The sequence below is a fragment of the Panthera tigris genome, chromosome A2 (assembly GCF_018350195.1).
Source record: "Panthera tigris isolate Pti1 chromosome A2, P.tigris_Pti1_mat1.1, whole genome shotgun sequence".
Classification (NCBI taxonomy): Eukaryota; Metazoa; Chordata; class Mammalia; order Carnivora; family Felidae; genus Panthera; species Panthera tigris.
In genome coordinates this window covers 149,630,380-149,657,412 of record NC_056661.1, presented here as the reverse complement: position 1 = coordinate 149,657,412, position 27,033 = coordinate 149,630,380, and the positions used below count along the sequence as shown (strand labels likewise).

The window sequence follows — 27,033 nt, the reverse complement described above, 5'->3', positions numbered from 1 at the left end:
AAAGAGTGAAAAATCAGACCATTTCAGAATAATAACCTCTAGCAATTACTATAAACTGCCTTAGTGGAAACAGTTTTGGATACCTCTATATATAATCTATAAGTGACTCTGTTCAGTCTCCAGTCAAAAACATTAGGTGTCCCTCACATTACTGAGTGGGACCAAGGAGCCTCTGTGGCAGGTAAGTTAGCGCAAATGCCCTTGGATATCTTCTTCCTATTAGTGAGACCATTAGCAGTTACCTGGTAGAGAGTAAAACCATTCCATAGCTAGGTGGCATGACTACTATCAGGAAGGTGATGGGGAACCTTTTAAAGAGGTAAAGCTAGTGTCGCCTATTCTGTTTCATTTCCCTGCTGTTAGAAAAGTGAAAACCACAGTCTAATAAACCAATACCCTTATCAGAAAACAACTGCATGGTTCTCTTTTTGTCTGAGGACTCAAAGTCTAAACCACTTGATACTGCACACACTTTAAAACAATCCTTACCTTGACGTTGCAGACTGTCTGTCCCCGTAAATTCTTGTGTTCACAGTTAGCAATAACTTGCTCGATCTGGGCCCGATCAAAGAAATCCAACTGCAAAGGCTCAGGGATCTCCTGACTGAAGTCAATCGAGTCAAGAATGCTTAGAATCTTTCGACGTACTAGAAAAAATAGAAAGTGGTTCGATTTTATTGGGGACGGTGAGGAGAAGAGCAAACCGTTGTACTCAGCTCACTCTCAAAGATAGTGCTAGGTTCAATAAAGGGAGTTGAGGGGGTACCTGGGGGGCTCAGTCGGTTAAGCGTCCAACTCTTCATTTTGGCTCAGGTCATGATCTCACGGTAGTGAGATCGAGCCCCGAGTCAGGCTCTGTGCTGAGCATGGAGCCTGCTTGGGATTCGCTCTCTCTCCCTCCCTATCTGTCCTCCCAGCTTATGCTCGCACTTTCTCTCTCAAAACAAATAAATCAACGTTGGGGGGGGGGAGAAAGAAAGGATGTTAAGCCCAGAAATGGAAAACTGTGTTGAAATCTAAATGTGATTTTATTTCTAATACATCCATTTGCAAAAACATTTTTTCCCATTCATTCATCCTAGTTATAAAAAAGTTATTTTTGAATGACAACTAATCCTTTCTATAGCTCTTCTATACCAGTTCAGAATTTGCAGATACAGGTGTCATAATTATCTCTTCAAATTTAAGCAATTTAATATATACCTATAAATTTATTATAGATTCAAAGGGTTTTACCTTTTGTAGCAGTGTCAAAGTGAAGGAACCCAGAGACAGACCTATTTTCATCTTCTATTCCTCCTTCACCATCTGTTAGAGCATCAATAATAACAGATCAGGAAAAACAACAACATACTCATAAAATTTATTTGGAAATAACAAGGTATTTTTTTTTTTCTAGATCACTATTGCTAGGTCAGAGAGCCCTCTGCAAATGGATAATTGAAATGCAAAGATGATGAGAACTTACCAACATTCATCTAATTCTTTCTGTCCCCAGGAGATCCACTTCACAATTGTAAAGAGGATAATCAGAACTCCCAAAGAGGCAGGACCCATTCCCACCAATGCGATGATTAGAAAAGCTTATGTTTAATTTGCATGTATAACACACATTAAAATACCTTAGGTCATCCTGGCTCAGTGTGGCAAACTCCACTGAATATTTGAATATAGCAGAACGCGGATGCTTCAAACAATAATCAAATAGCAATTATGGGATGAATTTAAAAATTTTGCGTTTTAAGGAAAAAAATTCTAAAGACGGAAAGAACTTGTTTAGCCTACAATCACACGCTAAGCGCAAGACTGCGGCGCATGCCTTCACAAGGACCGGTCAGAAGCACAAGAAAACAAATGGCAACATGTACACACTCACCTGAGTATGGTCTCACAGGCATGTCGTCCAGTAAGAGATGTAGGAGCCTCTGGGTATGTGACCGCTGACGATTCAGAGAAGTTACCCGTAGTTCTATTGAGGCAGTCTTCATTAGCCATGACATCTGGTTCAGCATAGACATTTCATACTCTGCAAGTTAAATACATGAGTTTAGTTTCCTAGAGTATAATAACAGGATCGTAACTGATCTAAATTCCTTAACTCGTCAGATATTTGCTCACGTAAGTAACATACTCCATAATTTATGAAACTTGGCATCATAATTTATCACCCTGGAAGAAAATTAAAAAGCAAAAACAGATGCTAAGAGAAAAAAAATAAGCACGTCCATGTCTATAAAGATGAGCCAAAGCAAATGAAGAACAAAAGAGAATCAATTTTCCATTACCAGGATAATTTCACACTTATCTATAAAATTCTAAGTCTGTCCTACTTTGACATTAACACAGACTTCATACTTAAAAACAAACACTAATTCTCAAATATATAACTTGTAAAAAAAAAAAAACGCCCTAATATGCAGTTTGACTTTTATTTCATAAAACAAATACCCAATGCATAATTTTATGATCTCTCTTAAGATAATCCAGGACATGTGATTTCACATATAATTAGGGTTGGTCTTCACAGCATAGCAGCCGCAGCCCTGCGCTACCCTACGGCTGTGGGCCTCAGAAAGGGCTACAAGGTGACCAAGAGCATGAGAAAGCTGAGGCACAGCCACCAAGGGCACCTCACCAAGCACTCCAAGCTCACACGGGCCATGAACTGAGAGGTGTGTGGCTTCACCCCACAAAAGCAGTGTAGTGTGAGGCTGCTCAAAGTCTCCAAGGTCAGGGGGGCTCTCAAGTTCATCAAGAAAAGGGCAAGGACACGCATCAGCACCAAGAAGAGGAGAAGAACTTAGCACATCCTGGCAGCCGTGAGCGAAGTGGCTGTCTCGAAGGACTGAGCCCCTCCCTCCCCACTCTGCGCACACTGAAACGTTTCCAGAAACAAAACCAAAAATGAAACCTAAAATCAGGACTGGGAATCACTTATACAAGTTTCTGACTCCACTATTTTTAATATGCCTGATTTAAAGTCCTAAATTCTAACAGTATAAACATAAAACACACCAAATAGTACTACAACCACCACCCCTACCACCACAGTAACAGGCAAAACTCATTTTTTTTTAAAACTAGGTTGATTTTTAAAAGACAGATACAGTAAGAGACAAAGCATTAACTTTTCTTTCTAATTAGGTATAAAGGAGGGTTGCTTAAAAAACTTATAATATAAACAGATCTTAGAATTAAAAATAAGACATGCTTATTATGAAAATGAAGCGAAAAATGTTTGTCATTAGATAATTCCCAAAGTTCTCTCATTTCATCACTCTAAAACGTGGATTAGAAGCAGATAATTACTAGTAATAAAAATTTATTATGAAATCCGTGAGCTTACACTTCCCAGAACATAAATACAAAAAAAAAAAAAAAAAAACCTTAAAAAAAACTCCATGGACTGTAACTGTCTAGATATAAATCGAATTCAGAAAATTGTTACAAATTGATCAGAAAGAAAATTATATAAAGTAGAATCCTATAAAAGAGAGGCAGCCTGGGATTGCGTTGGTTAGGTCAATAAACTCAGTTATTTCCACTATATTTAGCTTTCTATTTCTCATTTCAAGATCTCAAGTGGTTTCAATACATACACAAGAAACAAAAGTAAAACAAGACATTTTAATTAAACACCGTCACTCAAAAAATCTAAATTTCCAGAATCTTCTCAGATAAATATTTTCTTATCTCTTCAACACAATTTAAATATTTTATTTGGTAGTATAAGGATCAAATCCCATCCCTGACAAGCTATTTTTAAATAACTTTATGCCAGCAGCTAGAACATGAGGCTTCTTAGTGACAAATTACAAAAGCAACCCAAAACAACGAAGAAAGCAAAGTAACAAAATGAAACGGAATTCCACAAATACTGTAACTGCTACCCTGAATGTTATATAAATAAAATCACATAGACTTCACAAATTAGTTATAACAATATGGGAAAATAATGTCCTACCTTTGTTAGAAAAAGGTAAATGTTGCAACTGTGAAAATAAGAAATCCTGGCTGGTTCTCAAGTACCTCATAGTAGGACCAGATGTATCAGAGCACGCACACAACTGATATATCACCTAAAGAGTTAAAATGAAGTAAAAAAAATCCACAAATCATTTCTTTTGTGTTATAAATTTTAAGTTAAAAGGTGAACTTAGATTTACTAAACAGAAGCTAAGACCCATCAATAACTTAAGAAAAATGGATAAACACAGATGCTCACTTATAAGCAATCATTAGCACCCCAACTCAAGAATATAGATTGGAATAGTGCTGATGACATTATTATACAACTCATGTTTAAGTCAACCTCAGTACGTTTATTAATACATATAGTTAATTAAAAAAGTATAGTAAAATAGTTAAGTATTTTAACTATTACTAATAACAAATCACTTGGAAGTAACTTCTAAAAAATTTTTTTAGCGTTTTAATTCACTTTTTGAGAGGCAGAGAGAGACAGAGCACGAGCAGAGGGGCAGAGAGAGAGGAAGACACAGAATCTGAAGCAGGCTCCAGGCTCCATTCTTTTTGATCCGACGCGTAGCAAAGAGTCCAAAGCAGGGCTCGAACCACGAGCCGTGAGATAATGACATGAGCCAACATCGGCCACTTAACTTAATGAGCCAACCAGGCACCCAGGAAGTAACTTCTAAAAACCATACTTAATTTAGTTGAATCTTAGGAAGGTAATAAACTTACCAGGATTGAAGTAATCAAAAAAATTACAAAGAAATCCAGATTCAACTAAATAACAAATATAAACTCTAAATTAAATAAAAATTTAACAGAAAATAATAGAATTGGGGATAAAGGCTTGCTTTTGTATAAATATAAGAAATACCTATAACATACATAAAACTCTCCATTAGGTATATGAGTATCATATACCTAAATAGATAAAACGGCAAAAAACATTTGAGAGAAAGGAAAAAATATACAGCCCACCATCAAAAATTGTCCATCCTTTTTAGTGATAAAAAAATTAAGGGGCACCAGCATGGCTCAGTCCATTAAGTGTTTGACTTTGGCTCAGGTGATTATCTCAGTTTATAGGTTCAAGCCCCTCTTCGGGCTCTCTGCTGTCAGCACAGAACCTGCTTTCGATCCTCTGTCCCTCTCTTTCTCTGCCCCTCCCCTGCTTGCACTCCCTCCCTCTCTTTCTCTCTCAAAAATAAATAAACATTAAAAATAAAAATTAAGGGGGCGCCTGGGTGGCTCAGTCGGTTGAGCGTCCGACTTCGGCTCAGGTCACGATCTCGCGGTCCGTGAGTTCGAGACCCGCGTCAGGCTCTGGGCTGATGGCTCAGAGCCTGGAGCCTGCTTCCGATTCTGTGTCTCCCTCTCTCTCTGCCCCTCCCCCGTTCATGCTCTGTCTCTCTGTCTCAAAAATAAATAAATGTTAAAAAAAAATTAAAAAAAAATAAAATAAAATAAAAATAAAAATAAAAATTAAGGCCTCACTGGCTCAGTCAGTAGGGACTGCAACTCTTAATTTCGGAGTCACATGAGTTTAAGCACCACATTGGGTATGGATCGTACTTTAAATAGATAAATAAATACATACATACATACATACATACATACATACTCAGTCAATAAGGCAGGCCTCTTAATGTAAACAGCAAAATTTTTAGCTATAAAAAGCAAATCCTGGAGTGCCTGGGAGGCTTAGTTGGTTAAGCATCAACTTCAGCACTTCAGCTCAGGTCACGATCTCACGGTTCATGAGTTCGAGCCCCACATCAGGCTCTCTGCCGTCAGTGAAGAGCCTGCTTCAGATCCTCTGTCCCTGCCCCCCTCTTTCTCTGCCCCCTCCCACTCATGCCGTCTCTCTCAAAAATAAATAAAACATTAAAAAAGCAAATCCTAGTATTTGGCAAAGTGGTAGTGAAAACTTTCATTTGTGAAAGATTTATTTTATAAATACTTATTAGATGCTTTCCATGTAAAAGGAATTTTAAATTCATCTGTTATTGGCACTACTTAATGCATACTATAATTGTCAAGATTACTTGCAAATTAAAATCTGAAGTCATGGGGCACCTGGCTATTTAATTATCAGTCGATGAAAATGTCGGGACAGAGGCTTACAGGGTTCTAACCTATGTTTTCTCTGGGAGCAATGGTTCAATATTCGCCAATTCAGTGTTCACTGTCAATTTATAAAACCAGTAATGACAATCAACTGCAAAACCATGTCTGAAATTATATTCTTTTTTTAAATGTTTATTTATGTATTTTGAAAGAAAGAGAGAGAGAAAGAACGAGTGGGAAAGGGGCAGAGAGAGAGCGGGAGAGAGAGAATCCCAAGCAGGCTCTGCACTGTCAGCACATAGCCCGGCATGGGGCTCGAACTCACGAACTGAGATCACGACCTGAGCCAAAACCAAGAGTTGGACACTTAACTGACTGAGCCACCAAGGCACCTCTGGAATTATATTCTTAAAATAAACAAAAAACAACAAAAGTAACTAAAGGTGCTTGTTAGAGCAAAGTAAAAACTTGGATATGATGTACAGAAAGTTCATACAGAGAGGGGGAAAGGACACAAAACTGTCAGTTGAATGTAACTATACAAACAGGTATACACAAGGAAAAAAGATAAGAACACAAAGTAACAACTTAAATAGTTCTACTGCAGATGCATGTTGTCTTTCAAATAGCTTTGACATTATTTTTGATACTCTATTAACAAATAAAAATTTGATAAGCTGATAATGAACGTCTTCAAACAAAACAAAATCAGTCAATCGTATCAGATGATCAGTTAAGAAGATACAAGAATAGAGGCTCAAAGATGTGGGACAAGTAATATATTAGGGGAAGGACACAGAAAAGGAGTTCCCAAAGCACTACTAGCCATTTTACAAGCATGTGCCTAAAAACCTCCCTAGTTCCCAAGACCAGGCAGGAAAAATGTCCATCCTGAGAGGAGAGAGCACAGGTCTAGGCTCGATCTCAACTTCTGCACCCAGAAAGTCGCATACTGCCGGGAGAGGAAGGTATCAGTAAGGTCCAAACTAGTTCCCTTTGCTACAATCAGAGTTATCTAAACTCACAGGCTCTTCAAAGTTTGAATTTTTTTTCTGAAGCAGAGTGAAGTATAAACCTATAGGTGAAGGAAGCATCTTTCATGAAAAATGGAGCAGTGCCTCATTAAAATGCAGATTCTGACTCAGCGGCCTGGAGTGGGGCCTGAGATTCTGCTCTAACAAGCTCCCAGGAGTGCTGCTGCTGAGGCTGGACCACGCTTGGAGTAGCAAAGTCACAGAGCATATGTAATAAGCTGGCAGACTGCTGGTACAGACATGCTTCCTTTGGCCAGTACAGTGTATTAAAAACCAGAGAATCTGGCAAACCGGGACCCACATGCTGACATGGTGAAAACTAGCAGTGCACGTGCTTCCCGGTCCGCCAGATCCTCCTCCTCCTCCTCCTCCCTCTCCCAACCTTTTTGTCTTACATCTGGCTTCATTCACTTACTTCACCTGCCTAACTCCTTTAGCCCAGATGACTAAGCTTATCAACTACTTCTATCTAAATATGTCGAATTCTGTGATGTTGTTAAAATGTACATCAAGTTGATTCCCCCATTAGGGAAGAATTCATTTTGATTCTAGTACTTACAGTGAAGGGCTGTCTGGACAGCCAGGAGATAGAAGAAAATAGAAGGGAATTACAAAAAGAGAAACAGGAGAATAAAGAAAAACGTCCAGCTCGCTAGAAGTCAACGATGCCTCTCTTATGGCAATGTAAACCAAGGCGCTACTGAAATTGAGAAATGAGTCGCATCCTATAAAGCCTAGTTCTTAAAACACCAAATGAATGAAACAAGAAATAATCGTAAGTGAACACAAGCAAAGCAGAGTTTCTCATCCTAGTTTAAACCACTGGACTTTCCACCACCCTACATCTAGCTCCAGAGCTGCAGGATTCACATGGTTCTTAAAAAGCGCTTTCGGGGGCGCCTGGGTGGCAGTTAATAGTCAGTTAAGCTAACAGATAATACTTAAGTGCCTAACTCTTGGTTTCGGCTCAGGTCATGATCTCACGGTTCGTAAGTCTGCGCCCCATTTTGGGCTCTGTGCTGGTAGTGAGGAGTGTGCTTGGGATTTTCTCTCTCTCTCTAGGTCTCTGCCCCTCCCACTCTCTCTCTCTCTCTCTCTCAAAATAAACTTAAAAAAAAAAAAAAGGTACTTTCACCCACATCTTACATTCTCAGTTAAGCCTCATAACAACCCACTGCACAAACTAAAAAACTCAACAGAAGTTTTGTGACATGCCCAAGGTGATTTAGCTAACTAACTAGCTAAATCACAGAGATGAGAATCAGAGGTCTTCTGACCCAAATCTACTGCTGTCTTCAAAAAGAAACAACATGCAACAGAACCACTGGAAACTTTCTACGCTAGCAGGTCAAAATCCACCTCGAGTTTTCTCTCATTTTTCAAATGAGCAACACATAGGATCTGTAGATCTATAGGATCTGGGGGTCTCTGTTTTATGGATTTAATCTATATATGAAAGACAAGGCAAACTACCAGATAAACTCATTTCAACTCAAGTCTTATTGTTATACTTCTGCATCTGTGATATATTCAAGCATCTAGTTAAATTTCTTCTACTAAGTGCTATGAAGTGCAGCCTTCTGTATACCTGGTAACATAGCTCAGCGAGTTGAGGAGATTCTCTCACTGCCACTGGACCTGTTCTCCCTTCAGTTCCTTTCTCCAAGATGTTTAAAATGGCATGAAGGCATGTTCGAGGGCAACCTAAGACTCCTACGTGAAACCAAAAAGAAATTCAACTTTTAAATTTCTGCATTAAAACATTAAAATACCTTTAGAAAAGTTAAATTCCATAAACATATGTTCTGCTGTAAACACCCTTTCAAATACTGACACCGAAAATTAATAAATGCTAATTTTCCAAGGCTTAATTTGTCCAGACTTTGTCTAAGTCCTAAAGACTGACCTACCACATGACCTCTCACTTTCAGTGAATTATCCCATGAGTCCAGAACTCAATGAATGATCACTTAGCTAAACAAATACGACAAGAAAGAAATGTCTGTGTGTCTTATGGCTGTACCTGGGTCCTGTAGGTTTGTGGTACTGACAGGCTTCTTCAATTCAAAGCCCAACAGGTAGAGAGCAAGATTGGGTGGATTGCGCTCCAGAGAGGTTATGAGAAGATTCAAGATGTGGATTCTTGTTTCCTGACGGATTCCAGCTAGTTTCTTCTCAAGTTCTGATCCTTCATGTGGAAACCCACAAAACAAAATTGCAAAACAAAACAAAAATCAACATAAGCCACATTTAAATATATATAGCTTGCATTCCAAACCTCCATGTTTTTCTTCAAGTTTACCTCATTAGCCATCACAGTGAGTTCACATTTGTTGAAGAGGTTTCCACAAAACCTTACAGGTTTGTACCAGCAGATTTCCAAACTTCTCTATCATCGCCAATAGACAGTTAACAGTTTTCTTTATATTAAGTATTTATATAAAGTAAAAAATGAATACATTAATATAAGACATACTCTCTCCTAGGGGCGCCTGCATGGCTCAGTCGGTTAAGCGTCCGACTTCAGCTCAGGTCATAATCTCACAGTTCGTGAGCCTGAGCCCTGCGTCGGGCTCTGTGCCGACAGCTCAGAGCCTGGAGCCTGCTTTGGATTCTGTTTCTCCCTCTCTCTCTCTGCCCCTCACCCACTCACACTCTGTCTCTGTCTCTCTCTCTCTCAAAAATATACGAACATTTAAAAAATTAAAAGAAAGAAAGAAAGAAAGACATACCCTCTTCTAGACGTACAAATTCTTCTGTGTCTTCACTATCCAGACATTCCACAAATCCAGCCATCAGCTTCTGACTTACACTCTGGAGTCATATAAAGATTTGTTAAAAGACAAATTTATAAAGTTCTTTAATAATGTGAGAGAAACTATGATAAATGTGATATACATTCACAAACATTTGTCTCTAAAGAAAAAAGGCAAATCTCTAAAGTATTTAGGTTTCAGTTACACTTTTAATAGGAAACTCAGTTCCTGAAATAGTAAGTTAGCTCTCTATAGAAATAATTGAAGAACCAAAATTTTCTTTAAATGTTTATTTATTGTGAGGGAGAGAGAGAGTGCAAGCAAAAATGGGGGAGGGGGAGAGGGGGAGAGAGAGAGAGAGAGAGAGAGAGAGAGAGAGAGAGAGAGACAGAGGGAGGGAGAGAGAGAGAATCCCAACACAGGGCTCGATGTCACAGGCGTGAGATCATGACCTGAGCTGAAATCAAGAGTCAGATGTTTAACCAACTGAGCCACTCAGGTGCCCCAAGAAACAAAATTTTTAACACTTTCTCGGTTTCAAAACTTGCTTCCCCAATTTTCTTTCCCAAAGAATCAAATCAGTTTAAAAAAAAAAAAATACATTAAATTGCCATCTCATGACCCCTTCATTTATATACCCAATGGTATGGGATCTTAACTAAAATAAAATATAAAATTCTCATCTTCTCTCTTTACAAATGTTTTGCCTGTCACCAGTTTGATGTTTCTGGGCTGAGAGATTAGATACTACTTAATCTCCTCGAGGAATATAGCAGGATGTTAAAACTGGTCATAATAATTCATACTCAAATGTATATGAGTGAGGAGCACCTTGGCTGACTCACTTAAGCATGCAACTTCAGCTCAGGTCATGATCTCACGGTTTGTGAGTTCGAGCCCCGCGTCGGGCTCTGTGCTGATAGCTCACAGCCTAGAGCCTGCTTCGGATTCTGTGTCTCCCTTTCTCTCTGCCCCTCCCCTGCTCATGCTCTGTCTCTGTCAAAAATAAATAAACATTAAAAACATTTTTTTTAATATGAGTGAGCTGAGAACCTCACCTACTACATCCCCTATCATGTGGTTTTCAAGAACCTCATCCAAAGGCCAGATTAGACATCAATATTTTACTATAAACAGTGGTTCTCAACCTGGGTGGTACTGACACTCCAGATGGCACTTTGGGAAATATGTGACACCAGGGGCACCTGGGTAGCTCAGTGGGTTAAGTGCCCAACTCTTGATTTCAGCTCGGGTCACAATCTCATGGTTTGAGTTCAAGCCCCATATTGGGCTCTGTGCTGACAGAGCAGAGCCTGCTTGGGATTCTCTCTCTCTGCCCCTCCCCTGCTAATACTCTTTCTCAAAATAAATAAATAAACTCAAAAAAAGACAAAAAGAAATATGTGAGAGCCTTCTGAGTTGTCACAACCAGAGTTTACTACTGACAGACAGTGTTAGGGGACTAGGGATGCTAAGAGTCTTGCAATATGAGCAAGAGTGACACACAAAATGAAGAGCTGTCCCATCCAAAATGCCAGAGTAGTCTCTGTTTTAAAACACTGCGAAGGAGGACACAACAAAATATAACTAGCTACAAGCAGTGGTTTCTAACATGAAGATACAATGGGTCAAACGCCTACAAAGAGGGAAAAAAAGCAGCAGATTCCCCAATAGTAGCTATTCAGCGAGCTATTCGGAATAGAAAGGGACTATAAATTGGATTAAATGAACATCTGAAAACTGTCTATAGTGCAATAGCCAATGAAGTGACACAAATGTAAGTCACCAGAAAGCCACAGAAGTAGACAACTCAACAGTGAGAAACACTGAGAATTGCAGAGGCTCCCTCAGATTGTACCCAACTGGCAGAGGGAGAAACAACAGATGCAAAATACAAGCAGAAGCTGCACTTACAAACCTCATCACTTCAACTGCTCTATTAGAGGAGCAACAGTCCCGCTACGCCCTCCTGTCCACGCGCGACAGCACAGACAGCACAATCACACACTACAGCCTGTGCACTGTCACTGCGGATGGCGACATCCGCAAACACGAATCACAGCCCAGTTGATGAACAGGTTTCACCGTCATATATAAATCTACTTACTCTCACAGAATTTTTTCATAAACAAGAATATGATTCCTCTAATAGACAACTGTGACTTCCATACGTACTCAGAATGACCCAAAAGAAGTAACAACATGGGGTGTCCGGGTGGCTCGGTCGGTGAAGCAACCGACTTCGGCTCAGGTCGTATCTCACAGTTTGTGAGTTCGGGCCCCGCATCAGGCTCTCTGCCGACAGCATGGAGCCTGCTTCAGATCCTCTGTCCCCATCTCTCTCTGTTCCCTCCCTCTCCCTCTCTCTCTCTCAAAAAATAAACATTAAGAAATAACAAGAACATCAGTTACCTGGTCATGTGTGAAATCTCCAACCAATTTTATCTGAATATTGGAGTTACAAGAGATACAGCAGAGGATCTTGGCACTTTCAAAAGCCAATTCGGGATTAGTATTGCCATGATATAGGTATCTTTAAAACAAGAAAACATTTGAGGAACAATGTGACACAACTTTTGGCTTAAACACTCTTCTCAACAAAGAACATATAGAATCAGGGTCGTAGAGCACTCTTGGGTAAATTAGACAATGACTTCCATTCTAACTAGATACAGTCTATTACGGGTTGAACTGCATTCCTCCAAAATTCAATCGCCGATATCTGAACCCAAAGTGAACTTTTGGAAACAGGGTCTTTGTAGACACAGTCAGTCAAGTTAACGTGAAGTCATTAGGGAAAACCCTGGTCCAACGACTGCTGTCCTTATTAAAAGGGGGAATTTGGAATAGACACACACACAAGGAGAACGCCATGTGAAACTGAAGACAGTAATCAGGGTGATGTCTCTGTAAGTCACAAAACAAACAGTGCCAAGCAAGCCACTGGAAGCTAGGACATATACAGTGAGAAGTTTGCTCCCTAGCCTTGTCCCCCGAACACCCAGTCTCCCTACAGGAGACAAACAGTACCAAAGTAATGTCATTTTATACTTAGAAATGTTTAGGAACAGAATCCATTAAGGAAGAAGAAAAAGAAATTGTAAAGGTCAGAGAAATTAAAATCAGAGGGGCTAAGGAAGGTAAGAACAAAATGAGCCCCACTTACCCCACTCGCCAAGTAATGAATGAGAGATCTGATCAGATTTGGAAATCAAAGGTAGAATGCCCACGTGATTTTATTTAGACATTTTTCTACCTACAAATGTAACTTACCTGGCAATATTCACCACATTATCGGCCTTCTTAGTTCTGGGATTGATTCCCTGTAATAGCTGTTCTAAAGGAGAGACTATTAGAGCTAGCTGACTCTCTCTTAGAAGATCCATAAAGAGATTTTCCTTTTGCAGAGTAAGATTGAGAAGGGCAAGGCAGTGCTGCACTGCTTTCTCCAGATGTTTCTTCCCTAGAAAAAATTACAAAGAAAATTAGAAAGTTCTACATGAATCTTAAAAACATATAGTTCTTACGAAAACAAGCTAAAGGACAAATTCTGGACTCAAAAAGCCCTCAGAAGGTCACTTACAGCAGCAACTTCATAAAACTGTTCACTCGAGCGATTCACAGTAATTTGGTAACTCAAGATTCTTTGTATGCAATGGCCTCTCGTCATTTTCCCTGATCTCTTCCTTGATTATTTAAAGCACTGGTTCTCGGATGGGGGTGATTTAGGCCCCAGAAGACACCTGGCAAGGTCTGGAGATACTTTTGGTTGTCACAACTGGGAAAGCACTACAGGGATCTAGTGGGTAGAGCCTACAAAGCACAGGACGGCCCCCACAACAAAGATTTTTATCTTTGAATGTCAGTGTGAATGGTGCCAAGACCTAGTAAGCGATTTAGAGTGATACATGCTCATTGCAGAAAACGTGCAAATAAAGAAATTGAGAATTTGAACAAGGATCACCCATAAACCCACCATTCAAATTTAAAATACATGGGCTCTAGAGCCAAACTGCCTAAATTCAAGTCACAGCCCTAAAACTTGCTGCAGATAAAGATGCAAAACCTCTCTCTTGCACAATTTCCTTATTTACAAACTGGAAGTAATAACATCTACCACAAAGGGCTTTTGTACAGATTAAATGTGTTAAATGTGCTCTTAACAGCACCAAGTACATACGAAGCACTCAATAAACCATGATAATTAGCAGTAATAATGATATTAAGTGAAATTTATCAAACACTATGTATCAGGCACGATAGTAAGTGCCTGGACAAATACCATATGGACAAGAAACAAAAAGTACATTAGATTTAAATGTAAGCACATTAGAGACATCAAAGTGAAAGAAAGATCATTATAATTACCTATAAAAGACCATGCAATGAAACACAGTTCTACTGACAGTCTCTGTACCTTACTCTTTCACTTTTAATATACTTCGCTTGTATGACTCACTGAAACCACCACTGTGGATACAGAGAATCTTACAGTGAAAAAGGACTTCAAAAATCATCTCTTTCAAACCTCCATTTATAAAAAAAGAAAATATCAAAACTGTTTTCAAGACGTTAAGACATTCAGGCACACACCAGGGAAAGGGGCATAGGTATCCAGCTGCTTAACGCCTTCCTCCAGCAAACTAAGAGCAAGCTCCAACGTTGGTGACTCATTCAGAAGATGATACATCAGACTAAATCCTGGTGGTTTGTAGGCTATGATTTCTTCTCCTAAATAGAACATAACACAGTCCAGGAGATGGACAGTTAGTATTTTTGTCACACCCTTGATTTATATGAAATATATGAGACTTGTAAATTAAACGGCATCTAAACGGGCTACTTTCAATTTAGAGACAATGGCACAAACTGTACACAGTGGTAATTCCCAAAGGGCTGATTTGCTCATAGTAGTTAGTTACCTATGTTAACTCCTTAAAGGATCTATAAGGAGGTGTTCTTTCTTTCATTCAGCAAAATTTTACTTTATTTTCTCTTGCTCAGAACAATTAAAATAACTGAAACAATGTAACAAAAAAAGATTATATCCCAACTTAATTCATTAACTTAGAAATAATCTGTATCTTATATATATAAGTTATAAATAGCTTTATCAATAGTTGACAGCATACTTGGAAGTGATAAATTACCTTGTAATTCCACAAACTGGTCTACAAAATCTTCAAGTTGAGGCTCATAATCTCTGAGCAATTTATAAAACACTTCCAAAACAACCTCAGCAACTTCCCACTATAGAAAGAGACAAATATTACAGTAATAATAAAACAGTCCAAGGTGATGGCCTTATTAAGCTTTTCATTCCTCCCACTTTTCTCCAGAACGTGACTGCAGTCCCTTCTCCAAAGTGTCAAATATTTCATATTTTCTCTAAAATTCTCAGGTTGTAAAGGGGCTGAGAAATCATCTAACCGCCCTTATATCACAAAGAAAGCTAATGAAGCTCAGAGCATGAATAACTTCCCCAAACCATAAAGCTTGGTAGCAAACATGCTAGAAATTAAGCCCTGGACTTCTATTCCCAGACCAGTATTCTATCTTATATGACTCTAGCCAAACAAGTTAAGAAGACTCAAGGGGCGCTTGCCCCTAATGGACCATTAATATCTTTTTGTTAAAAATAGTTTTTTAAGGGGCACCTGGGTGGCTCAGTTGGTTAAGTATCCAGCTTTGGCTCGGGTCATGATCTCATGGTCTGTGAGTTCGAGCTCCGCATCTGGCTCTGTGCTGACAGCTCAGAGCCTGGAGCCTGTTTCTGATTCTGTGTCTCCCTCTCTCTCTGCCCCTCCCCTGCTTGTGCTCTTTCTCTCTCTCTCTCTCAAAAATAAATGTTAAAAAAAATGATTTTTAAAAGCTATATAACGAGGAAAAATATTTATGCCAAAGGAAAAACATGTATAATAGTATAGATGACAAAATTAAAACTTTGTCCTAAAAACAATTCCACTGCAAAGAATTTATTAAGGCTGAGGCTGGTAACTGCAGTTAGGGTGTTTTTTTAAATTATTATTTTAAAATAATTTCCACTACACATAATTTTATCAAGGCTGAGTCTAGGAATTAGGATTATACAGTGATTTTTTTATTATTATTTTTAAATTATCCACCTATCTATATTTTCCAAAAACTTCAAGATCATTTATTTAAGTAAAAAAGGCTTATTATCACCACATAATGAATGATTTTAGGATTTATAAACATATATACTAGCTCTATGTCTATGTTATTTATCTCAATGTAAAGCACTGTTTTTGTGAGAAGCTAATGTTCTAAAATACAGTGACAGAAGTTAAACCTGAAGAAGACTTTCAAGTGAAAAGAATCCATGAAGTTGAGGAAAAATGCCTGAGGGTGAATATGTTGGGGTGGAACTGAAATCAGTGGTAACTAGGGGAAACAGCAGCACTGGAAGGGTCCAGATGCATGAATGAAAAACAGTAACCCCTGGCAAGAACATGGCTGACTCAAGATCTAAACCCTTGGGTCATAATGACCTTTTTAAGAAAAGGCAAATAAGGTACTTGAGACAAGTGTGAAAACGTATCGGAGCATTTTGCTGAAGAGGTCACAATTACCAGCATCCATTATTCAGCATCTGAAATGACTTTTATTAACAAGGCATGGCTGCTGTCATTGTTTTCATCCAATAAGGAAATAGATGTTAAAGAGGTAATTTTAGGACTTAAATGTACACCACTCCCAGTATTTATTTTAACTATGTGAGAAGCAAAAATCATTAAAACGGACAAAAAATGAGTTTCAGTTATTTGGGACTAAGTATTAGAAACAAACTGTGTCCAATGAAAGGGTAATAATGAATACGTACACCATGCTACATACAAGTAATGATTATGCAATCAATGAAGAGATGGCTTTCAAAGAATCTTTGATGGCATGAAAAAGTGCTCATGACACTGTATTTAGTGGCCAAAAAGAGATACAAACGAATGTTAACTATCTCAATTTAAGCGTGTGTGTGTGTGTGTCTGTGTGTACACACATATGGATATATGTATATATGAAGAAGGATACGTTATCCTTCCTTTGGCAACAGGATTATGGATAATATAATTTCTTCTTACATTTTTCTATAGTTTCCTAATTGTCCCAAATTAACACAAACAAAATTATTTTTATAATCACTAATATAACAACAAATAAACCCAACAGGTTCAAAAACAGCAAATTATAAAGTAGAAATGTCCCTACAAGATACATCCAAGCGTATTCTGCGAGGCAATAAACAATATTATAGACTAAGCGAATTACGTCAGAACCTGAAAGGGTCTCTTCCATAGCTTAGTGGTTATGAGCTTGAATCTGGAATCAGAGTCCTAGGTTCAAATCCTGGTTCTGGACCTTAGGCAAGTTCCTTAACCTTGCTAAGCCTCCATCTGTAAAATGGGAATGTTCACAGTACCTGCCTCACAGTAATAACAGAATTACGTAAGATGATATATACAGTAAGTTCAGTTGCGAGTGTGTCGCAACCAGAGGAAATACGTATGTAAATGTCAGTGCTCCCTCAGCCTCCATCCCTGGCAAACATAACTGACAGATCACACACAATACGTCTTCCTATCAAGACAAGGCTCCATAATCCAGAAGTGCTACTAATCAAGAGAAATTGGTGTGCAAGTTTCAACTTATTTCAATCTCTAAACTAAATCACCTCAATAAAGGATGATATGTTTCCAACTGACAAAGGTGTGACATTTTTGGTTCAATTTTGGTCAAAATTTGTTCAGTTAAGGATCTGAGTAACTATGAATTTGTATCAATTGAATTACCGGTCACTAAAAAGTCAGTGCTTTGGTTTTAGTGCCCAAATTCATTTTTTTTCATGCACATAAACTAATCAGATCACGGACATCTCTGTGTTAAAACTATGAATTTTACTGACTGCCAAAAGCTAAAATGAATTTACAGCATCTCATACCTTTAATAAGAGAAAAAGCAGCAATAAATGAGTAAAGAGAAAATAGGTTTTCTCTGTATATTACCTTTTCAGCTGCTCTCCTGTAAGCTCTTGTGCGGAATCGGAGAAACACAGAATCTCTAAGGAACTGTAAATAAGGGTCAAAGCCAGGGGGCCTCAGGCCAGCACCTAAATTAGAAGGAAATGAGCTCTCCACCAGGGTACTAATAAGCTGGCAAAAGGCCCGAGTCAACGGGTATTCTTCACACCGGGATTCTATTTCATTTAGTTCAACCTTCCAAAAGAAAAAATAAAGAAATTTAGTAATATGAAACCATCAGCTATAAAGTACACAACATTTTGCAGACATTGACTCACTAGTATTGAGCTAGTCATCATAATTATCATCACACCAAAAGATACGTTATCTCACCATTCTTCATTTAGAGGAAAAGACACCACAGTATCATATAAATTGAATTAATCAGATGGAAGAATTTCAAATTCCCATGTATTGTTCCCAGGTGTGAATTAAAAATAGAAATCTTCTATGTTTCTTTATGAAAAAGAGAGGGGGAGTGTAGAGAGAGAAGCAAAGAAACTAAAACAAGTAAATTCTCACTTCAGGTTGACCCAAGTAATCCAATTAAACTGGGTTCAACGCAAACTTTCAGTTTGGGTGGCTGCCGTAGAACATCCTTCCCCAACTCTGAAACCTGAAGTATTTTGGTTCCTCTCAGGAAAAATGTCATGTCCATTTCAACACTGACCAGACAACACTTCAAATGAAAACATATTAAACTTGAAAATTATAGGGGCGCCTGGGTGGCGCAGTCGGTTGGGCGTCCGACTTCGGCCAGGTCACGATCTCGCGGTCCGTGAGTTCGAGCCCCGCGTCAGGCTCTGGGCTGATGGCTCGGAGCCTGGAGCCTGTTTCCGATTCTGTGTCTCCCTCTCTCTCTGCCCCTCCCCCGTTCATGCTCTGTCTCTCTCTGTCCCAAAAATAAATAAATAAACGTTGAAAAAAAAAATTTAAAAAAAAAAAAAGAAAATTATAAGGAGGGGCACCTGGGTGGCTTGGTCAGTTAAGCATCCGACTTCGGCTCAGGTCATGATCTCACGGTCTGTGAGTTCAAGCCCCGAGTCGGGCTCTGTGCTGACAGCTCAGAGCCTGGAGCCTGTTTCAGATTCTGTGTCTCCCTCTCTCTCTGCCCCTCCCCTGTTCATGCTCTGTCTCTCTCTGTCTCAAAAATAAATAAACATTTAAAAAAAATTAAAAAAAAAAATTATAAGGAACCTCACAGGGTATAAGAATACTTTTTGTTAACTTTCATCATGTGAATGTACGAGTAGAGCATTTAAACTCAAAGGAAAACTTTACCTCGATACCAATCGCTTGCCTCTGGCTTGGAACCCTTACGGTCTGCAGTATCTTAAAATAATAAGAATGAGATGTTAGAAGCATTCCCTACTCCTCAATGAAAAGCAGTGACTCTGTAATAGAAACAGTCATATTCACACCCACAGGTGTGTGTATCTTATGACGCTAATCAGAGAGGACAATTGAGAAGTCTCTGATGGACTTTCATCAGCAACTGTGCAGGGTTCAGGTAGAAGCTCCAATTATCTGGGCTTCAGAAAACTGATGGTTTCTAAGTGCACATGAGATGTATTTTCAGCAAATTTCCTGAGATATTCCAGGAATGAATCTTAAGAGGATTTATGGGACAAAAATCTCACCAGTGTTCAAGACCAGCCCTACTATTAGCACCAGAAAACCAATAATTAAATTTGTCAAGAACAGGTTTGAACAGGTTTCTTATGTGGGCAAAAGTTTTGAGTTTAAGCTGTTCCGACCTGACCTTGCTAGGAACATAGAGCAGTATATGGTATAGTTAATTACGCTTAATGTCATGTTACTTGACATTCTTACAAGTTGAAAATATACTATCAGGCAGCAGCCTTTAAAAAGAAGTCTTGGTCTAAGGATAGAAATGTCTAAACCCACTCATACTGCATTTTCGTTATAAAGGAGCAGTATAAGCACTCAGGACATGAAGTACTGACACACTTTGAAATGCAAAAATGAAGCATTAATACTAAACCAGAAGTGACTCAGCCTCTCGGGACATACCAGCTCCCTTCATTTTGCTCTTGCTAAGTATCATTACATCTTCAGGACACAGGTTAGAAAATAACTAGAATATTTTACTGCTTCAAAACAAAGTTACAATCACCGGCACCTGTATGTTGCAGTGTTTTTTAGACAAACACATATTCCATCTCACCATTTTCCTAGAGTTATTTCTGTAAAGCACATCATTAGTCTCCTTTTTAAATTTAGCATATACATTGAATAACTACACCTTCACAGAAAAATGCCAATACGCTTTACGTCTAAAGAAAGTTGAAAGAGAGATTCTTCATTCTTCTCGTGTGGGACAGGAGGACACAGACGAAGCAAAAAAGAAAAGCGGATGTTCCCCACAATTAATGAGTACAAATAATGCCTGAGGGCTCTTATCCTCCTGGTCTCAAAGACGAGTTGAGGAATTCTGTCCATTTATTAATTTCTCACAGACACTGCAAAACAAAGTCTTAAGAGAAGAACCCATCTCCAGTAACCTAGTGAAGCTGTCGACTGATCCAAGAGAAAAACCCAAGGTGGTTCGTTTCTGCTGCCATGCTCGGTACTACAGTCGTAACTGTCTAACTGGGAAGGTCACGGTATACTGGGAGTTGCGAACTGGATGCTCTTGCTTCTGCCACAGTATCAAGCCTCACTTTCCAAACTGTAATAAATAAGAGAGCTTGTAATACTACCTGAGTGTATTCCAACGACTGCCAGAGGGAAGCAGCAATTTCAGGAGATTTTCCAAAAGCTGCAAGGGTCTTGAGCAGCTCTGCTTTTAGAACAGGGGGAATGCTGCATTGCAGGAGTCCCAGGATCACCACAACCGGGGTCCACTGAGGATGCTCACAGAGTGCCAGACGAGCGTTTTCACTCTGGGAATTGAACACAAAAAGAACAAGAAGGACTTTCCATTTTTAAAAGCTAAGAAAAATGACCAGCAATAATCTAAATTGCTAGCACTTATACCGAGTATTCAAAGGCCTAATACATACTAAAACAAAGAGAAGCTTATGGCTTATGTGTGAAGTCTATCAGTGGATCATATCAGATTACTGCTCAGTCAATGTAAAGAAGAGGGGAGAAACAGCCTTTTACAATTCCTTTTATAGCTCTAAGCAAGGACAATAATACATACGAGATAAATGGTTGGCCAGGGTCACATAAATCTTAACCTAAGCACTGTCAATCCTGCCTGAAACAATGTAATATATTTTTTACTATATGAATAAATGCCATTTCAATTTTTGAGAAAAAAATGAAGATATATATGGTATCAAATACCATTCCGTTTTAATTCAATAAGAAGTAATTACTATCTTCATGTTTTAATGTTTAATAATGTTAATCCTGGAAAAACTACAAAAACACTATTCCTATCTTCAAGACAGAATGTCTACACAACTTTGCTCTAGGGTATAAGAGAAACAAGTAGAAGAGATTTCTGAGCAGAGAAATTATATAATGAAACTAATGTTTCTTATGAAGACTAATTTGGGGGGCTCCTGGGTGGTCCAGTTGGTTAAGCATCTGACTCTTGATTCTGGCTCAGGTCATGCATGGTCCCCCCGGTTGTTGAGACTGAGTCCTGAGTCAGGCTCTACACTGGCAGCACAGAGCCTACTTGGGATTTTCTCTCTCTCTCTCTCTTTCTCTCTCCCTCTCCCTCTCTTCCCCCCGCCACCCCACCCATCCACTGTTTGCACATGCTCTCTCTCTCTCAACATAAATAAACATTTTAAAAAAATTTAAAGACTAATTTGGCAGTAGCAGGTGAGATGGTTTGGTGTAAGGAGAGAATAAAAGAGTAATTCAGTAAATAACTTTTCTTTTTAATTAAAAATATTCTTGGGGTGCCTGGGTGGGTCAGTCAGTTAAGTGTCACACTTCGGCTCAGGTCATGATCTCATGGTAAGTGAGTTCAAACCCTGTGTCCGCCTCTGTGCTGACGGCTCAGAGCCTGGAGCCTGCTTCAGATTCTGTGTCTCCCTCTCTCTGCCCCTCCCCCCGCTCTCACTCTGTCTCTCTCTCAAAAATGAATAAACATTAAAAATAATGATAATAAAAAATTTCTTGGGGCAGGGCACCTAGGTAGCTCAGTTGGTTGAGCGTCTGACTCTTGATTTTGGCGCAAGTCATGACCTCATGGTCATGGGATCCAGTACTGCAATGGGCTCGGTGCTGAGCATGGAGCCTGCTTAAGATTTTCTTTCTTTCTTTCTTTCTTTCTTTCTTTCTTTCTTTCTTTCTTTCTTTCTCTCTCTCTCTCTCTCTCTCTCTCTCTCCCCCCCCCCCACCCCCGTCCCTTCCCATGCTCTCTCTCTCTCAAACTAAAAATTTTTTAAAGTAAAAATTGAAAAAAAATTCTTGGGGCACCTGCGTGGCTCAGTTGGTTGAATGTCCGACTGTTGATATAGCTCAGGTCAAGAACCTAAGGTCATGGGATTGAGCCCCACATCAGGCTTTGTGCTCAGTGTGGAGCCTGCTTAATATTCTCTCAATGTCTCTGTCTCTATCTCCCCTTCTGCCCCCTCCCCTGCTTGCGCTTTCTGAAATTAAAAAAAAAAAAACAAATTTTTTAAAAATATTCTTTACGCATAGATACACACCAACAAATACCTACGCTAGGGAACCTTCTAGAAGGATGTGAATCCAAACACTGATTCTTATTTGCCCTTCTATTTTCTTTCAGGCACATGCCATTTATTATTTTCACCTTAGCTGACGGCAATAAGTAGAGCTACTGTTACATCCTCTGAAGGTAAAGAAGCACAGAGCCTAAAAACAGAATTCTGTGTGCAATACTCATCACTTATAAACTTCAAGCATTTCACAAGCATCTGGGATCTTCTTAAAATGCCCCCGTGCTAGAAAACAAATAAAATTACACTCTTACATACTGTGGATGATAATTACCCAAGTAATGATGGTGGATGTGAGCTGTAAAAAGGCAATCAGTCCATCCTGCTCCTTCTGGGTGATGCCACGTGAAGGAAGGTGACGGTACTGGACACTATCTGCACTTGGAAGATCCTTCCGGAGATGCTCATGGTAGAGCATTAAGGAGTGGAAGAAATGTTCCCAGGAAACAGGACTGCCACCTGTTCCCTGAATATTTTCAACTGTAAAGAAAGACAGCATGAAATTTTCTTTCAAAAATGTCTATGCATTAGCTTGGAAATGGAGGGAGAAAAAAAACTGAAAACAATAAACTGTGCCTTTATCCTAGATAAGCAGAGTATGTTGTCTTGTCTAGAATAAGCAGTGTGTTGAAAATGGGGTAGAATCCATCTGTGAGCTCAATCTCTGGATTAATTTTTCTTCAGGGCTAAGAACAGGTGGTACCCAGGCACATGCAAAGGTAAATTACTTGGATGTCAGTCACCTATTTTATATCCATAAGAGTTCTCTGTGTTGTCCTGTGACTACACGGGGCTCCTTTCCCCAACAGCTAATTCCCAAACGTGAGCTTAAATTCCCACAGAGAGAGACAAGGACAGTCTAGATTTGTAATTTACACTACTCCACTACATACCAAGCACAGGGCAAGATAAGCAGGCCTTGACAGAGTAGTCAAAACACTGGCCTTGGAGCTAGGCAGAGCTCAATTCCAATCATGGGACCTACCAAGCAGATGTTTAATAACTATTTCTTTCTCTTCTCTTTTCCAGTGTTTCAATTTAACCAGACTCAAGTCTGAAAGTTAAATGAGGAAATTGGGAGAGGGTTGACAGAGAAACTGTAAGAAGAGAAATTTAGAAAACAAGTACTTATGAATTAAAAAAAATCAAAATCATATGGCAAGGGTATATAGTATATCACTGAATACCAGATGTGTTCTTGGAAGTTTTTATATATCAATTCTGATTTCTTAAACTGAATTGTATTTAACAAAGTCAATGGTAAAACTCCCCAACCTATGAGACCATAATTAAGGCATCACTATGCATAAAGCTCCCAAGGTACTTCTTTCCCATTATTATAAAAATAATTTATACACCTAGTAAAACTTAGTACAAGTAACCAATATTCTTTAACAGGCAGGGGAATAGCGAGTTCAAGAATGTCATGGGGCACCTGGGTGGTTCAGCTGGTTAAGCGTCCGACTCTTAATTTTGGCTCAGGTCATGATCTCACAGTTCGTGAGACTGAGCTCCATGTCAGGCTCCATGCTCACAGCACACAGCCTGCTTGGGAGTCTCTCTCTGACCCTCCCCCGCTCATTCTCTCTCAAAAAACCCAAACAAAACAATGTCACAACAAACTCAGATAACATCCAAGTTTCTCTTACCGTGACTACTACCATTGACTTTAAGCAAGCTGAAACAGTAGTGGGCGCACTGGGGCCCATTGGCTAATCCTTGGAGCATTTTCAAATAAGGAATGTAAATCGTTGGAGGCAACAGGTCACCCATTTGCCTAACAAACTTTGACAAGACGACCTGAAATAGGGAAAAATCAATAGTTTACATAGCATGGACTAACTAGTGAAGACTACATATGAACTAAAACTAAGTGCACTGATTTAATGCCTCAAAGATAAAATAATTTGGTATTCTACTCATGAAAAATTATTTTTTCAAGATTGTCACTAGCAACTTAATCAATTATAGAATTTTCTGTGAACAAAAAGCACATTTGTTTCAAAACATCGCAATGCCACAGGACATAAGGCTACTCACATTTTAAATATGTAAAACAATCGAAGAAATTTACTCCTCTAAAATAAACCAGCAAAGTCAAATATACTTGGAACCCACGGTTCCTGAATCCCAGTCAAATTTAGTATGAAGACCTAGGAACCTGAAAGAATTTTGGAGGGTAGCCTAAAAATACTGTTTTGTGTTCTGGCTAATACCACATTCCCACATTCCTGTTCTGTAAATCCACTTCTTGGTTTTCCCTTTTATCTTTGCTTATTCCTTAAATCTATTAACAAATAAAAATGCTATTCAGACACTCAGTCTCATTGGTTGGATTTGAGAACTGAAAATGTTACTGGTCTCTAGAAGTTATTGTTAAATCTATTAGAACAGTGATTTTTCTAATGATGGAGAAAATTATCCTTATTTTTAAGAGATAGTCACTTATCCAGTAAAAGGTGAAACGTCATGCTGTCTATAAGTTACTTTCATGTACTCCAGAAAAATAAAAGTAGTAAAAATAACAGCAGTGGATGAAGCAAACGAGGCAAAATGTTAACAGCTGTTAAATTAAGATGTTGGGTGTTCACTATAATTATTCTCTCTTCCATGTTTCAAATATTTCATAATATAAGGATTTTTTTAATCTTCAAAAATTTTAATCACTCCTTCTCCAAGACATTTTTGTAAATGGGGAGAAAAGTGAAACAATAAATGTAACAAATGCAGTAAAAAGAAAAGGTGTGTGATCTCAGCCTCTAGCATAACTAAAAATTATTCAACATGAAAGAATCCAGAATAGGAAATCCCAAAAGATGAAGATCGATACTGCAATCCATCTTATTTGCTACTGTGTATCATACTTTAGTTAATATAGGACAGAAAATGGACTTTTTCCTACATTTTTTACTGATTCATTGTCATCAATTCTAACTTCTCAGCCTTTCCTTTTAGTACCTACACCTATCCTAACCTCCCCAACTTGTTAAGAATGGTGTATAATGGGTTATTGTCATGCCTACTGGGGACAAACTAATAAATAAATACCAGTAACATTCAAGCAAGTGACACATAGAAAGACTAGACACCTTTCTACGATTGGACATGTAGCTAATATGTTACATAAGACTGACTACATAAACTCCAAAATGATCAGAACTTAAATTTAACACTTTCAAATTTCAAAAAGGAAAAAAGTGCAAATTTCTAAAGGTTACACAAGTAGTCATTTGTGTTAACAGCAATTAGGAATTAACATTTCTTCACGGTTCAAGACTCCCACTTACACCAAGGCAGAAAAACAGAAAAACTAAGAGCTTACCTGGCGTTGAGGGGGTCGCTGATGAGCCACCCCAAGGTAAGAACCTATGATAGTGGAAGTCTGAAGAGGCTCTGAGGGACACCAATATTCCAGAGCAAGCTCCAGATTAAAAGGGTTCTTTTTATATAGCTCACCAATCTGCAAAGAATAAGCAGACACTGGGTGAAAATGCCTCTCACTCAAAAATTACCTTGAATTGAAAATTTACATTTTTATGGAACTCAATTATTTAAGATCTTACAGCTGAACCTTTCCAAAGTTAGGGAGTAAATAATGGAAGGAGGGAGAGATGACCATGCATCCAGCGTAATGGCTTACCAAGAGCATTAAGTGTTCCAGATCCCTTCTAAGTGAAATGGGAGGTTCATTACCCATCTGCATACTCATGTGAATCATTCGAGCATCTTCATCTGCCCGATTCCTCAACTGTTTTACCTATTAAATGCATTGCATACAGTTTAATAGGGAAATTTATTATATGGGTTAATAATACTGAAAACAGGAAACCAGCCAACTGTCTAAAAGTGATTATACAAAAGAAAACCTGTTATAACGTCTATTCCACTTTAATGACATAACAAAATATACTAGGAATTTTAGTATGATATCACCATCCATAATTTATATCTTAAAACTTCAATGTATTTTCCACTACAGAGAAAGTGAGTTTAACAACAGTGTTTCTGAACGGGAACGTTACTACATTTTCGACAGGACATTTCTTCACTGGGCTGGATCATCCTGACCACTGCAGCACAGTTTAGCACCCCTGAGCTACCTCCTGGCTACCAACAACTCCACCACAGATATTATAACAAGCAACACTGGTGCCATTCATTTCCCCAGCATGCTCTGAACGCTATTATTGCCCTGGCTGAGAACCATTACCTTATAAACATTCATGTGAACTGGGGCGCCTGGGTGGCTCAGTCAGTTGAGCGTCCGACTTCGGCTCAGGTCATGAGCTCACAGCTCTTGAGGTCGAGCCCAGCATCGGGCTCTGTGCTGACAGCTCAGAGCCTGGGGCCTGCTTTGGATTTTGTGTCTCCCTCTCTCTCTGCCCCTCCCCTGCTCATGTTCGCTCTCTCTGTCCCAAAATTAAGTAAACGTTAAATAAAAAAATTTTTTAATAAAATAAAAGGCGGGGGGGGGCGCCTGGGTGGCTCAGTCAGT

The 27,033-nt window shown here is 38.9% G+C and overlaps 1 protein-coding gene across 3 annotated transcripts in view; it reads right to left on the bottom strand.

The window, feature by feature from the left end:
* Positions 1-27,033, bottom strand: part of NUP205 (nucleoporin 205) — a 119,826-nt gene that overhangs the window by 34,483 nt on the left and 58,310 nt on the right. For all 3 annotated transcript variants that reach the window (XR_006212906.1, XM_042973062.1, XM_007076258.3), the window contains 18 exons: positions 26,179-26,295; positions 25,861-25,998; positions 24,188-24,338; positions 22,813-23,018; positions 20,589-20,771; positions 19,147-19,197; positions 17,851-18,060; positions 14,980-15,079; positions 14,423-14,560; positions 13,103-13,292; positions 12,242-12,362; positions 9,806-9,887; positions 9,097-9,261; positions 8,662-8,786; positions 3,965-4,079; positions 1,877-2,026; positions 1,237-1,308; positions 490-647 (listed from right to left, as the gene is read on the bottom strand). Coding sequence is in view for 2 of the 3 variants with exons in the window: in XM_042973062.1 (XP_042828996.1) it covers positions 490-647; positions 1,237-1,308; positions 1,877-2,026; positions 3,965-4,079; positions 8,662-8,786; positions 9,097-9,261; positions 9,806-9,887; positions 12,242-12,362; positions 13,103-13,292; positions 14,423-14,560; positions 14,980-15,079; positions 17,851-18,060; positions 19,147-19,197; positions 20,589-20,771; positions 22,813-23,018; positions 24,188-24,338; positions 25,861-25,998; positions 26,179-26,295 (2,472 nt within the window). In the remaining variant the exon portion in view is untranslated. The remainder of the gene's footprint in view (positions 1-489; positions 648-1,236; positions 1,309-1,876; positions 2,027-3,964; positions 4,080-8,661; positions 8,787-9,096; positions 9,262-9,805; positions 9,888-12,241; positions 12,363-13,102; positions 13,293-14,422; positions 14,561-14,979; positions 15,080-17,850; positions 18,061-19,146; positions 19,198-20,588; positions 20,772-22,812; positions 23,019-24,187; positions 24,339-25,860; positions 25,999-26,178; positions 26,296-27,033) is intronic.